The 14,069-nt window shown below is 43.9% G+C and overlaps 1 protein-coding gene across 1 annotated transcript; it reads left to right on the top strand.

Moving 5' to 3' along the window:
• PRSS46 (Putative serine protease 46) lies at positions 1 to 13,549 on the top strand. Its single transcript, XM_012771055.3, has 6 exons — positions 1 to 235; positions 347 to 459; positions 3,233 to 3,410; positions 3,588 to 3,847; positions 4,624 to 4,784; positions 13,126 to 13,549. The coding sequence occupies exons 2-6, from the start codon at positions 384 to 386 to the stop codon at positions 13,378 to 13,380; spliced, it is 930 nt and encodes a 309-aa protein (XP_012626509.1). The 5' UTR covers positions 1 to 235; positions 347 to 383; the 3' UTR covers positions 13,381 to 13,549.
• Positions 13,550 to 14,069: the final 520 nt, after the last annotated feature.

The following is a 14,069-nucleotide window of genomic DNA, read 5'->3' as shown; positions in this document are numbered from 1 at the left end:
TCACAGCTGGACATGTGCTGTCACAGGCCCAGAACTAGGCACAGGGGCACCATCAAGGTCAAGGCTGGGCACTGGGTGCAGTGCTAAGAGCTGGGCCCAGAAGCCACTGCCTCAGGCCAGGCACCGGGACCCCTGCTCCAGAGAGGTTCTTGACAGCAGCATCAAGGAGGCCCTGGCAATGTGTTGCCACGGCCACACTGCCTCCTCCTTAGAGTCTTGCTGCTGCCGCAGCCAGGTAAGTCCCCAGCTCTGGGGCAGAGGCCCACTCCCTGCTGTCCTGAATAAACAAACCACGAGTTCTAGAATCCTCAAGCAGTGGAGACGCCCCTCCCCCTCTCCGCCTTAGGTTACCAGGAGCTGTGAGGACTGGACATCTGCTTGCCATGGCGTGCGGGTCAGGGGATCTTCTTACATCTCCAGTTCCTTCTGCCAGATTAGTGAATCAGCCATATGTTGAAGGTAGGGCTTCAGGGGCATGGGGCAGAGGCCAGAGGGGGACTGTTTGCCTGGGTGCCTGTGTCAGCTGTCCTCATGCCTGAGGGCCTCTATTTGTCCAGATCTTGATGGGTACACCCTCTGCAGACTGGGGACCCATACCGTGTTGGGGCAGTTCCAATTTCCAGGGTGACCATGAACACGTGAGGGAAGAGCCTTATTAAAAATGGGGGAACAAAGTGACATCCGTGTAACAAATGAGCTTGTTTGGGAGGCACAGTGATAGGAGAACCAGCCTTGTGATGATGACGAAGTGCTATGTGAATGTCCATTCTGTATCAGGGCCTGTCGAGACAGTGTCACATCTGAATCCTCTGTGAGGGGAACTTCACCAGTGACCCCATTTCACAGTAGCAAGCCCAGGGTTTACGAGTGGCTTGTGAGTGATGGAGCCAGGACTCAATACCAGTTTTCTTTTCTTTTTTTTTTTTTTTTAAGCTGTTACTTCTGATGGAATCAATACCAGTTTTCAAGAGACTCTTTGGGGGTGAAAAGTTTGGGACCCCAAGTGACAGGGTCCCAGGCTCCCACCCCAGCTGACTACCACAGGTGATTCTGTGGTAGCAGCATTGACTCAGGTCACCTGTCAGTTGCCTGTTCTGCTGCTTGGCAGAGAACATGTGGGGGTGGCATCTGTGAATGGAGATGTGGTCCCCATCACTGTGTGACTCCCCCTCCTGGACTAGTGCCTCATTGAATGAGTGACTGAGTGAATGAATGAATGAACTAGTGAATGGGTGGTTTCCTACTCTGAACTGTGCAGTGCTGCCCTCAGGCATCTGTGATGTTTGGGGCGGTGAGGATGTGTGCAGCTCCACACAGAGGACTTCTGTGCCTGTGATGATGTGGGACGGGTGTGGGGCATGACCTCATGAGGACAGAGGTCACAGGGCCAATAGATGTCTCCCTGTGACCACGTGTGAGTATGGGAAATGACATCAGGGTACTGCTTGTAAGTGGAGTGCTCTGACTCTGGAACTCCAAGAAGCGGTGGAGGGGGTCTGCAGTGGAACCCATCTGAACCTCTGAGTGCTGTGCCTGGGTCAAGGGTGATCTGTGATGCCTTGCACCCCAAATAATCTATCATGGCTCCTCCTAGATTTGGCTGCTGTTCTTGATGCTGGCACCTCCAGGGCGAATCCTACAAATCCCACGTAAGGTTTCGGGAAAGGAGGTTGGAGTAGATGTTGTCCTGGATGTGAGTTCTGAGGCACTCACTTGAGAGTAGGGAGCACCAGGTGAAGCCCACCCCAGTCCCCAGGGGTGTCACTTTTTAACGTGAAGAAGTTCTTCCACAGCCTCTGCGGGGCCTCAGCTTGTGAGGAAGGAAAGGGCAAGCTTCTGGAAGCCTCTCCTTGCTCCCAGTGTGGGCCAGTCTGGACTGGTGCAGGCTGTCATCAGAAACTGAAAAGCAGACATATACTCACCACAGTGAGAGGGACTGGGAGGGTGGCTCCGCCTGGGGGAGACAGAAAATAGGACAGCGACGACGGAAAGGGCCTTGGAGGAGGACTGGAGGGAGGTGAGGCGCAGGGCAAGGCAGCACTCTGTGGAGGTGAGGGAGAATGGGGGTGACTGTGATCCCCGTGGGAGGCCACTGGTGCCATGGAAGTCTATGGCAAGGGGACTAGCGAGTTACATCCTGGCACACACAGGATTGATGAATCCAGACGTCGATGGTCTGTGACACTTGGAGAGGTTTCTATGAGCCAGGGCCAGAGGATGTGCCTGCTCCCATGCACAGGTCACCGCAGGTCTAGTCTTGCCCGTGGATTCCTGTATCCCCTCCACTACCCCCACTTGCCACAGACCTGGGGGCAAGGACTAGCCTGGGCTGCTGATGCTGGTTCCTGACACTGTGCTTGGCACTGCACGTCATGCTGCCCAGGGAAGCGCTTTCTGTAACCATGACAGCTTGTGGTGGTGTAAATTCATGTCCACCTTTGCTTTTAAGAGGAAGTCCATGATCACATGGAACAGTTTGCTGACCAGCCCGAACTTGATAGCAGGCGGAATAAGAAGAAACCTTTTCATTTTTTCTTTCATCTTGGTCTCCAATCCTTGCTGCAGAATCTTTCTCCCTTTCTTATCCTTTATGATGTTTAATTATTAAACACCAGTGCCAATCCAGGCTGGTCTGGTTTCAAATCTCAGTCTCATATCCAGTTCAGCACAGTCGCTTCTCCTCCCAGCCCTGCTGCTGGGGAATGAGACGCATCTCTGCTCACTTCCCTGTGCGATCACAGCAACCCCAGCAACCCCAGCCCCAGGGCTGCGGCCAGTATCAAGGTGGGCCTGGGGTTGCACAGCGCGACATCTCTGTCCATTTCTTTTGGCTACAGCAGACAGACAGCCCTGCCCACTTGTGCTCTGTTACCTACCCCCAGCTGACAGCTCACATGCTGATGAGTCTCTTCTTCACTCCCGCAGCCATCTCTTTGTGTAAATAACCGATAGCCGATGGCTGGCCTGGCTGAGTCTTTGGGTGATGGCTGTTAACAAGCCCTGAAGGGCTCTGGTCCTCATTGTTTGGGGATTCTCTTTATCATGTGGGGCACCTGCTGCCTCTGGGTCTCTGGTTGCATTTTCAAGGAAGTGGAAAAAGCCCCTCCCCATGTGTGCACATGGCAGTGGCTGCTTGTGACAAGGCTGGCAGGTGGCTCTCTGCACCTCAATAGTCTGCTGTGTACGAGGGTGGTAGGGCAGCCCTTTGCTGCCTGAGAGCCTCTTTCCTCAGGGCCCTGGTTCCTGGCCTGCGGTAACACCAACGTATCCTGCAAGATGGTGAAGGGGAAGATGGTGGAGGTAGGCAAGTGGCCATGGCAGGTGAGCATCCTGTTCCTGGGCGCATACATTTGCAGCGGCTCTCTCATCCATCGCCAGTGGGTCCTCACAGCCGCGCACTGCTTAGAGAGGTCAGTCCGGGTGGCCAGCCCGGCCCAGGGCCATTGCTTCCCAGCCTGAGGGGCCCTGGCCTAATTGGGGATCTGGGAGTAGAAGGCCTGGCTGGGTGACCCTGAGCTCGGGCCCTGTCTCTGTAACCACTCATGGCCTCACTGCTGGCGATCTGCCTCCTACCTGTGACCCTGCAGATCCAAGGACCCCACACAGTACTCCGTGATGGTGGGAGTCCAGCACCTCTCGGAAAATGGCACTCAGATCCCACTCACTCGCATCGTGATTCATGAGGATTACAAAAATAACATTGCCCGGGACATTGCCGTCCTGAAGCTCCGGGATGCTGTCTTGTGGTCCCCGCTGGTCCAGCCCATCTGCCTCCCCAACAACAGATTCAAGCCACACTTTGGAAACATGTGCTGGGTGATCGGGTGGGGAATGACAGGAAAAAACGGTGAGTGAAGGCAGGCCGAGGTTCCAAGACACCTGCCTCTTCATTACACAGCCCCATCACAGTCTCCTCTGCTCACTCCTTTATTCACTCATTCACTCGGTCAGCAAACGTTTCCTGAGCACCTACATGTGCCATGCACTATCGCGACCTCTTGATACAAAGATATACATAGTACTATAGTGTATAGACACACATGGCCTGCATGGACCTCAGTTTCCAAAGCTAAGTTAAATCCAGTGCCAAGCCCTTCCCTTGCAGCATGGCAGGAAATTAGTCCTTGGCTATTAACAGGATTCCCCATCTGCAGGTGGCATGAGGGCCATGACCTCAGGAGACACTGAGGCATTGAGGAGGCCTCTCTAGTCATCACGCTCACTGGTTACCTTGAGCCACCCCTAATTCCCGGGGTCCTAGAACCTGGGAGCCTTTTTGGGGTCATGCTTTCCAGGGGGTGCCACAAATCTGGACTCTATGGTTTTGCCACCTTTTTGGTGGCCGCGGAGCAGCGCTCATCTCCTCACTCTCATAGAACCTGAATTATTGGGGAAATCTCTCCTTGTCCTCATCTGGAGCCTGCATATTGCTCCAAGCCCCTTGAAAGACTTTCGCTTAGTCTTTTTAATGCGCTGGAGATTTTTGGAAAGTCAGGCTGTGGGCTGGATAATCACTATCCCAGGAGGTGGCCCTCCCTCCCACATCAGCGAATGTGGACAGCTCTGATGTGGAGATATGCTGAATAGCCGCGGGGTGCTGAGGCAGGCTCTCTCTCTCTTCAGTGACCTCAAAGTCCCCCTCCAGTCTTCGGGAAGTGGCCGTCAAGATTGTAAACAATGACATCTGCAGTAAACGGTACCGATTCCTCTTCTCCACGACCCCAAATTTCCTTGGGAAAGATGTGCTGTGCGCCACCTCAGAATGGGGCTTGGATACTTGTCAGGTGTGGAGCATGTGGTCTGGGGGCAAGGAGGGGGCTTCCAGGGGTCATGGTTTCCTTTTCACATGGTACTGGGAGACCTTACAAAAATCTCCTTCCCCTTAGCTTCAGTTGCCCAGTCCGTAAAATAGGGGCGAAATATTCTTTGTCCCTGTCCACCACAATGGCAATAATGGTAGTACTTCTCAGGTCATTTAACACTTCTGAATGTCAGCCACATGCCAGCATCTGGGCCAGGTGCTAGCAGAACCAGTTTTGCATAAATGGCATTTGTTCTGCAAGCATGCTTCTGCCTCTTGCATCTTCTATTCAACACTGTTTTTGAGATTTATCCCTATTGATAAATGCAGCTTTCATTCATTAATTAATAGCTCTATAATATTCTCTTTTGTGAATGTGCCATGATATATCCATTCTCTTGTTTATAAACATTGAGGGCGTTTCCAATTTTTTTCATATCACAGACTCTGCTGCTCTAAATATTCTCACATGTATCTCCTTATTTACCTATTCCAGAATTTCTCAACAGGATGCACCCTGCATGGAACTGGTGGGTCGTAGGCTACATTTACCTTCGTCTTTAATAGTAATGACTAAACTGTTTCCCAAAGTGATTGTGTTATTCTATATTCTGACAGCTCTATGTGAGAGTGTCATTGCTCCATAGCCTTGCCAGCTTTTGGTATTAGACGATAAAATGTTTTCCATTCTGATGAATGAGAAATAGTAACCCGTGGTGGTTGTCCTCAGTTACTAGTGCAGTTGTCCATCTTTTCATATGTTTATTCACTATTTGTGATTTCTCTTCTATGAATCATTTATTCAGATGCTTTGCACAATTTTCTAGAGTTTGCCACGTTCTTTTTATTATTTTTAAGTATTCTGTATACGAATTCTGTGTTCATTGTGGATATTACAGATATCTTCTTCCAGGTTTCAATTTATCTTTTCATTTTGTTTATATTTTCCTTTGCTGAACAGCAGTTTAGATTTTATTTTAGTCAAATATTTCATGTTTTCCTTTCTGGTTTATGCTTATGTCTTATTTAAGAAATCCTTCCTTCTCCCAAGGTCATAAAGATATTCTCTTATATTTTTTTCCTGAAAGTTTAGAAATTTTGAATTTTCACATTTTTGAATCCCTATGGCATTCATTTTGTGAATGCTATAAGATAGTAACGTATTTTTATTTATTTTCTCAAGTGCACTACCAATTGTCCCAGTGCCATTCATTGTAAAAGTCATTTCCTGCACTGACAGTCACCATCTCTTTCACATATCAAGGTTCTATATACGCAGGGGCTAAATTCTTGAGTGGGATGCTTAGATAATTTGTTTTTGATCTTTCTTTCTAATACAAGTATTTGAGGCTACAAATTTCCCTCTAAATATTGCATTAGCTTTATGCCACAAATTTTGATATGTAGCATTTTTGTTGTCATCCAGTTCTAAATATTTTATATAATTTCATTTTTATTTCATTTTTGACCTATGCAAATTTTTATTGTTGTTATTGATAAAACAAGGAAACAACTCAGTTTCCTTGTAGTCATAAAGTGAGTTCTACAATGATACCAATTATATGGATATGTTGAGACTTGTTTGGTGGCCTGGTATGTGTTTTTTTTTGTTGTTTGTTTTAAGACAGGATCTTGCTCTGTCACCCAGGTTAGAGTGCAGTGTCAACAAATTATTTAATGTTTATTTCATAATTTTCTGTCTGTACTAATATGTCTGCTCTCACTTGGGCTTGATTTGGCTTTTTTTTAAATGTCTTCTTGAGCAGAAAGGTTTACTCTTTCTTGTTTTGTGCTTAAAGCATTTAAGGTTGTGTAATCACCTTTGATTGAAACTTTGAATTCATCTCTTAATTTTTACTGTTGTGACTCCATTGTCACTACTTTATTTAAAAATATTATGTTTTCTCATTTTGGAAGGAAATGCACACATTTTGTAAAAAAGAAAGGAATATATAAGTTGCAAATATTAGAAAATGAGACCTCCCTATAATCGAACTACTTAGAAATTTCCACTCTAGATTGTTTAGTTTATATCCCTAACACTTCTTTCTATACATATAAAACCCTAAATAAGTCTTAGGGTTTTTTTTTTTCTGGTTTTGATTTTTAACAAAAGACTGTTATATAATTTTATTCTCCAACTTTAACATTTTTTTAATTACAATATATTTTTTTTTTTTTTTTTTTTGAGACAGAGTCTCGCTTTGTTGCCCAGGCTAGAGTGAGTGCCGTGGCGTCAGCCTAGCTCACAGCAACCTCAAACTCCTGGGCTCGAGTGATCCTTCTGCCTCAGCCTCCCGAGTAGCTGGGACTACAGGCATGTGCCACCATGCCCGGCTAATTTTTTTTTTTTTTATATATATATCAGTTGGCCAATTAATTTCTTTCTATTTATAGTAGAGACGGGGTCTCGCTCTTGCTCAGGCTGGTTTTGAACTCCTGACCTTGAGCAATCCGCCCGCCTCGGCCTCCCAAGAGCTAGGATTACAGGCGTGAGCCACCACGCCCGGCCGAATTACAATATATCTTGGACTCATATCTCTATACATATAAATATGATTCATTTTCCTTAACTGCTTAATAATACTTCTCTCATATGGCTGTGTCAACAATAATTTAACCATTCTCCTAGTGACAGACATTTGACCTCATTTCAGTATTTTTTTTTACTATATAGAATTGTTCATTTATCTTTTCACATTTGTTCAAGCATTTTTCTAGAATAAATTTTTAGAAGTATAATTACAAAATCAATTGTATATACATTTTGGATTTTAATAGATGCTGACAAATTAGCCTCCCCAAAGATTTAATCCATTTATATTAACACCAACAGTATATGAATGCCCTTTGCCTGCATCATCACCAACATTAGGCATTAGCTATTAACTTCTGTGGTTTTGGTAGACTATAACGTTCGTATTTTTGTTTTAATGTCATGAAATCAAGAAATTCTGTAAATTACTCATGTAACAGGATATTAAATAGGAAGTTTCAACAAAGATATAAAAATACATTAAGTATCAGAATTCAAAGAGAGTTGTGTGACTACAAAATAATATAGGAGCCAGGTGCAGTGGCTCATGCCTGTAGTCCTAGCTGTTGGGAGGCTGAGGTAGAAAGGTTGCTTGAGCCCAGGAGTTCAAGGCTGCAGTGAGCTATGATTGTGCCACTGCACTCCAGCCTAGGCAACGAGTGAGACCCTGTGTCTTAAAAAATATATATGGTAAAACAACATTAACAGTTAATGAATCTGGGTAAAAATATTATACTGGCAACTTTTCTGTAAGTTTCAAATTATTTCAAAATTAAGTTACTCCAAAATGTTGAGTACTGGAAGTGTTAACACTTTGTAAAATGCTTTACAATTTGTCCATCATTTATCTTTCTTTGTCCATCATTCACCTTTATTTGGTGTGGATTTTTCCTCATAGATTTATGTAAAATTTTTATGTGCTCACATTTATCATTATTTCCCTTGATGATTTTTAGGATTTTTGGCTGTTCTTGGAAATACCTTTCCCACCCTAAGATTAAAAAATTACTTATTCATCATGTTCTAGTGATTTTCTTTAGGCATTTTAATTTTGATTCATCTAGAAGGTCAAGAGAGGGAATGCAGCTTTATTTTTCTCCAGATAGGTAGCACATTATGTAAAAATCTTTTGTTGAATACTTATATATTTGTGGCTATGAATTAGAAATGCCCCTTTTATTATAAATGCCCCTTTTATTATAAATTCCCATCTTACGTTGGAGTATTTCTGTCATTTACAGCCTCATCCCTAAGCCATCACCTCTCTTTTTAAATTATTGCAGCTTTATAATTCTTTTTTGTATGTGGGGAAAAAAGAAGGCAAGTCCTCCTTCATTCTTCTTCTTTTACCTGGCTGTTCTCCCACGCTCATTCTAAATGAACAGTCTTACAAAAATGTTGTCAAAAAGAAATCCACATGGGAATTTTGGTGGAAATTAATAGATTTAGAGAAAACTGACTCTCTTATTCTGCTCTATTTCTTTATGTTCATAGAGCAGGAGGTTGTAGCTTCTGCGATGTGGTTACTGCATGCTGTTTCTTAAAGTCTATTCCTTGATGTTATATATTATGTTCTTATTGTGAACAGTATATTTTCTTTCATTATATTTTCTGTTTATATTATAGATTTCTGCATATTCACTTTGTAATAAGCAACCTTTCTGGATCTAGCTGATTTTCGTTAATTTCGTAGGACCAGAGACATATCATTCTGCAAATGATAAATTTGCCTCCTTTTCAATGTGTATGCCTATTTATTTTCCTTGTCTAATTGCAGATGTCCAGAACTGTATTGCAGAAAAACCACTGTCTTCCAGGAGACATTATGTCATTTAGTTTTGGTTGTATCTCTTGTAAACAGCATAAAGCTGTAAGCTATTTTTTTCTCAACACATCTGAGAGACTGTCCTTTAATGCATTTACCAAGAAGGTTTCTTTTATTCCCCCACTTTATGTTTTAGTTTGATTTTTTTTTTCTTTACTCTACTTTTCTCCTTTAGTGGTTTAGAAGTTAAATATGTAAATTTCATTCTGCTACTGGTCACCTTATATTTTCCACATACATATTTAAAATAGAATTATCACATAGAGGTAATCAATGTCTACAGCCTCCATAGCAGGGCCAGGACTTCTTATAATTTAACTTTCTTCATTTCCATCCCCTTGACTTATCCTTTTGTTGAAAGCGCCTGGGAGTTCAGCTTACTGAACTCTTATTATATCTAGAAGTTTTCAGTTGATTCTCAGGTTTTCCAGGCCTACACTCATGTGAACTGCAATTAGTAATGATTTCACCTCTTTCATTTCTATTTTTGCTTTTTTCATTGTTTTAGGTACTTCTCAAAAAAGCCAGGAATCATAGCTGTGCTGTCTCCCGTTGCTGATCTCAATGGAAGTGCTTCTCACTCTTCATCGGGAAGCATTTCAGGGTGCTAATTTGGCATACAATCTGCTGAGGAGAGACATTCCCTTCTGTTTTGCAATGGCATTGTATTTCAGGAATGAATGTTCTGCTTTATAAATGTTTTTTATGCAGCTATCAAAATGACTCCATGCTCTAACTCCGTGTGCTGAATTAGTTCTCTGAACAGATTCCTCTTGTCCATGCACCCTGCATTCCAGGATTACTCCTCCCTGGTCACAGTGTACTTTTATTTCATTCATCTGTTGTATTCAGATTCATGATATCTTTTTTTAGAACATGTTTTAATTTATTTATTCATCCAATAGACATTGTGTGCCGGGCTCTGGGCCAGGCACAGGATAACACTGGGCCCCCGGAAAGATATTGGCCTTGGGGAACAAATAGTCTCATGTGGGCCGGGCGCTGTGGCTCACGCCTGTAATCCTAGCTCTTGGGAGGCCGAGGCGGGCGGATTGCTCAAGGTCAGGAGTTCAAAACCAGCCTGAGCAAGAGCGAGACCCCGTCTCTACTATAAATAGAAAGAAATTAATTGGCCAACTGATATATATATAAAAAATTAGCCGGGCATGGTGGCGCATGCCTGTAGTCCCAGCTACCCGGGAGGCTGAGGCAGAAGGATCACTCGAGCCCAGGAGTTTGAGGTTGCTGTGAGCCAGGCTGACGCCACGGCACTCACTCTAGCCTGGGCAACAAAGCGAGACTCTGTCTCAAAAAAAAAAAAAAAAAAAAAAAATAGTCTCATGTGGCACAATCTGTGCCCTTTTTTTTTTGCCCTCCACTGAGGCTGGGCTCCACTTTAGGATGAATTGAGGAAGGCACCTCCTTTGTCGAATTATAGCATCAGGACTATGTTTCACCTGAAAAATATTTGTCCATGTTCTGGAACATTTGAAATAACAAATTATAGGCCGGGGATGGTGGCTCACACCTGTAATCCTAGCACTCTGGGAGGCCGAGGTGGGCGGATTGCTCGAGGTCAGGAGTTCAAAACCAGCCTGAGCAAGAGCGAGACCCTGTCTCTTAATTGGCCAACTATTATATATAGAAAAAATGAGCCAGGCATGGTGGCGCATTCCTGTAGTCCCAGCTACTCGGGAGGCTGAGGCAGAAGGATTGCTTGAGCCCAGGAGTTTGAGGTTGCTGTGAGCTAGGCTGATGCCACGGCACTCTAGCCTGGGCAACAAAGTGAGACTCTGTCTCAAAAAAAAAAAAAAAAAAAAGAAATAACAAATTATCTCCTCCTTGAACATCAGAGGTTGCCTGTGAAACCATGTAGACCTGTTCTCCTGTGAGTGGTTGTTATTGGGCAGTATTTTAAGTTGTTTTGCCCATAGTGATTGGACTTGTCAGGCTTTCTGTCAAACTTTAAATTAGTTTAAATGATTTGCATTTTCTTAGGAATTATTCATTTCATGCAGAATTTAAATCAATAAAGAGAAAGTTGTAAACAGGCTTGAGATTCTAAGAAAGTATTTTTTCCCTGAATGTGGTACTAATTTTTTTTCTACTCAAACAATAAGTGTTTTCATTTTCCTTCTCTTGCTGTTTTTCTTGGTAAGACTTACAAGGTATTTATGTATTTTGTTGTTGTTGTTGTTTAAGAACAAGCTATTGATTTCATTTCTCAAGTCTATGATTTTTCTCCTTTCTAATGCATTAATTATCCCCTTTTTGTCTTTATTAATTTCAAGCATTTTGAGCTGAATGTGTACTGGTAAACAATTGATGATAATAATGAATAATTTATTTTCATTCTCTCTTATTTGATATTAAAAGTATTTTAGACTAGGACTCTGCTGTGTGCCCACATCCCATGCAATATGTGATATTCTTATCATTCTCTATTATAATTGTAGATTTTAATTGTTTTTACTTTAACATTTTTGAAAGTTAATTTTTTTCCATTGATGGAGTGGTTCACATTTTGTTATTGAATTCTGGTTTTATTTTGCTGTGGTAAGATAATGTCTACATACAATGGATCTCTCTCTCTCTCTCTCTGTTCACCCCTCATCCCTTTTTCTCTTTCTCTCTTCTCTGTTTCTCTGGGACTGTCGAGTCCAATCCATTGTATCTTCAAGCAAGGGCCCTCACACTATCATCATCAGCTTAGTTATCACTAGCTTCATCTTCCATTCCCCCGACCCCCGAAAGACACCTACTCAAATCTTTCTAATAGGTGTTCTTAAAGATGTCTGTGTCGTTGAAAAATACAGTGTTGCTATGTGTGTATTTCAATTTGTATAAATTACATTGTGCTCCACATCCCCTCCTAGAATTGTTTATTGAGGAGTCTTAATTGGTTAAGGTATTCACATTAAATGGTTTTATTCTTTCAAATAATTGCCCTCATATACCCTATGTCAAATCTTCCTTCCTCACCCAAACATCATTTTGGGCAGAGTTCATAATTTTCAATCACTTTTGGTTATTAAACACCACATCCCATTAAAAGTTTCAATTTAAGAATCTATTTGATGTGAATCTCTCTCCTGCTTCTAGGTCAGCAGGCTGGCAATGGGGTAATCTCCTGGCCACAAACGGCCTCGTATCTCCTCCAACTCTTTTTCTCTGCTTGTTTTTTTTAAGAGTTCTTCTTGCCAGCTCACTTATGCATTAAAAATAATTTTTTTTAAATCCCACATTTTTAGTTATATTTAGCAATAGGTTGATTAAGGTATCTTGTCTTCCATACTGCAAGAACCTGAGAATTGACGTTTTTACATTATTTTAAGTTGTCTCACCTATGAAAAATGGTATGTCTGTACATTAATATAGGTCTTCTTTTATGTTCTCAGGCACAGTTTTATTAATTTTTTTCTTTAAGGGTCTTATGTACTCTTTATTAGATTATGTCCTGCAAATCTTGGTTTGCGTTATGTTTAAAAAATAAATGAGTTATTTTTCTGACATAAAATTTTCTAACATTACAAAAGAGTATGAAGAAAGTTTTTAAAAATCATAAGAAACCCACCATCACCAGAAATAACAGCTATGGCTTTTGATATGTCATTGTAAACATTATTCTTACATGTGCACCCATGTCTGCACAAAGAGGGTGGCTGGTTTACATTTCAAACAGCTCACTCTGCAAGCAGGGTTGTAGGAAAGAAGGCGGCCAAGGGCAACAACTTGGAGGCCCACCAAGATTTGAGGGGAAGATAGAGGAGGGGACTGGGGAATTACAGTCAGAGAGTAGTTAGCAAGAGAATGAAGAGAGAGGCCAGCATGGTCCCCAGTGCAGAGTCATGCGTCACTGAGCTCGTCCTCGGGGACAGCACAGGCCTCATACGGCTCAGGCTGAGGAGGCCCTCCTGCTGCCATACTTAAGCTATATATCCCCTCCCTTCCTCTCCTTTGCAGGCCAACTCTGGCAGCTCCCTTGTCTGCCAAGTGAACAAGACCTGGATTCAGATGGGAGTGGTGAGCTGGAGCTTTAGCTGCGGCCGGCGCCAGTACCCAGGCATCTACACCAGCACCTCCTACTTCACCAACTGGATCCGGACTCAGGTTGCTGACATGAGGTTCCTCAGCAGGGCCGGCCCTGCCTTCCTGAGCCCTGTCTTCCTCACCGGCTACATCCTGCTGGTCTCCTTGGGCTCCCTGTGGCTCTTGTGAGCTGTGTTTTCAGCATGGGCCCTCCCAGAGGCTGCTTCCCTCCTCTCTGCTCTGCCCTCAGGAGAAGTAGAGGCCAGAAGGTGCACAGGATGGCAGAGCAGACTGACCTTGGGGGAGTGTCCCAGAGCCACTGTGTTTTAAGTTCAATGAAGATTCTCTTGAACTTTGAGACACTAATGTCATCATCTTTCTTCTTGACTTTGGCTGGAGCCCTGCAGAACGTCCCTCAGCCCGTCGTCCTGGCTGGCCTCTCAAACTGAGGCTTCCCTAATAGTCTGACCCCATGTGTGTCTTGTGCTTGTTGTGTGACCTGGGGAGAGTGTTCCCCTTTCTGAGTTTCTGCCAAATGTGGGGGTGCAGTGCCTGCTTAGGTATCCCAGCACTCCAGCAGTCCCACAGGGCCCCACAGCCCTGCCCTGGGTATCCAAGGAACACATACATCCCTCAGGCCTTCCTGCCAGGGTTGGCTTTTTCCTGAGAAATTCACGATGGTCAGATCACAGACCCACGCTGTGGACCATGTTTCAGAACCCCCGGGGCCTCTCCCAGCCTCTCCTGTCCTCCCCAAAGGGTCTGCAGAATCTGACCAGCTCCTCCTCCCTCCCTGGCACAGGTGGGTGGTGTGGGGACAGGGCAGCGTGCCTGCTTGGATGGTGAATGTGTGAGGTGACTGTACCCTGAGCTCCTGA

This window comes from Microcebus murinus, chromosome 1 (genome assembly GCF_040939455.1).
Source record: "Microcebus murinus isolate Inina chromosome 1, M.murinus_Inina_mat1.0, whole genome shotgun sequence".
NCBI classification, from domain to species: Eukaryota; Metazoa; Chordata; class Mammalia; order Primates; family Cheirogaleidae; genus Microcebus; species Microcebus murinus.
Note: the sequence above shows the minus strand (reverse complement) of the source record. Positions and strands in the feature narration are given on the sequence as shown.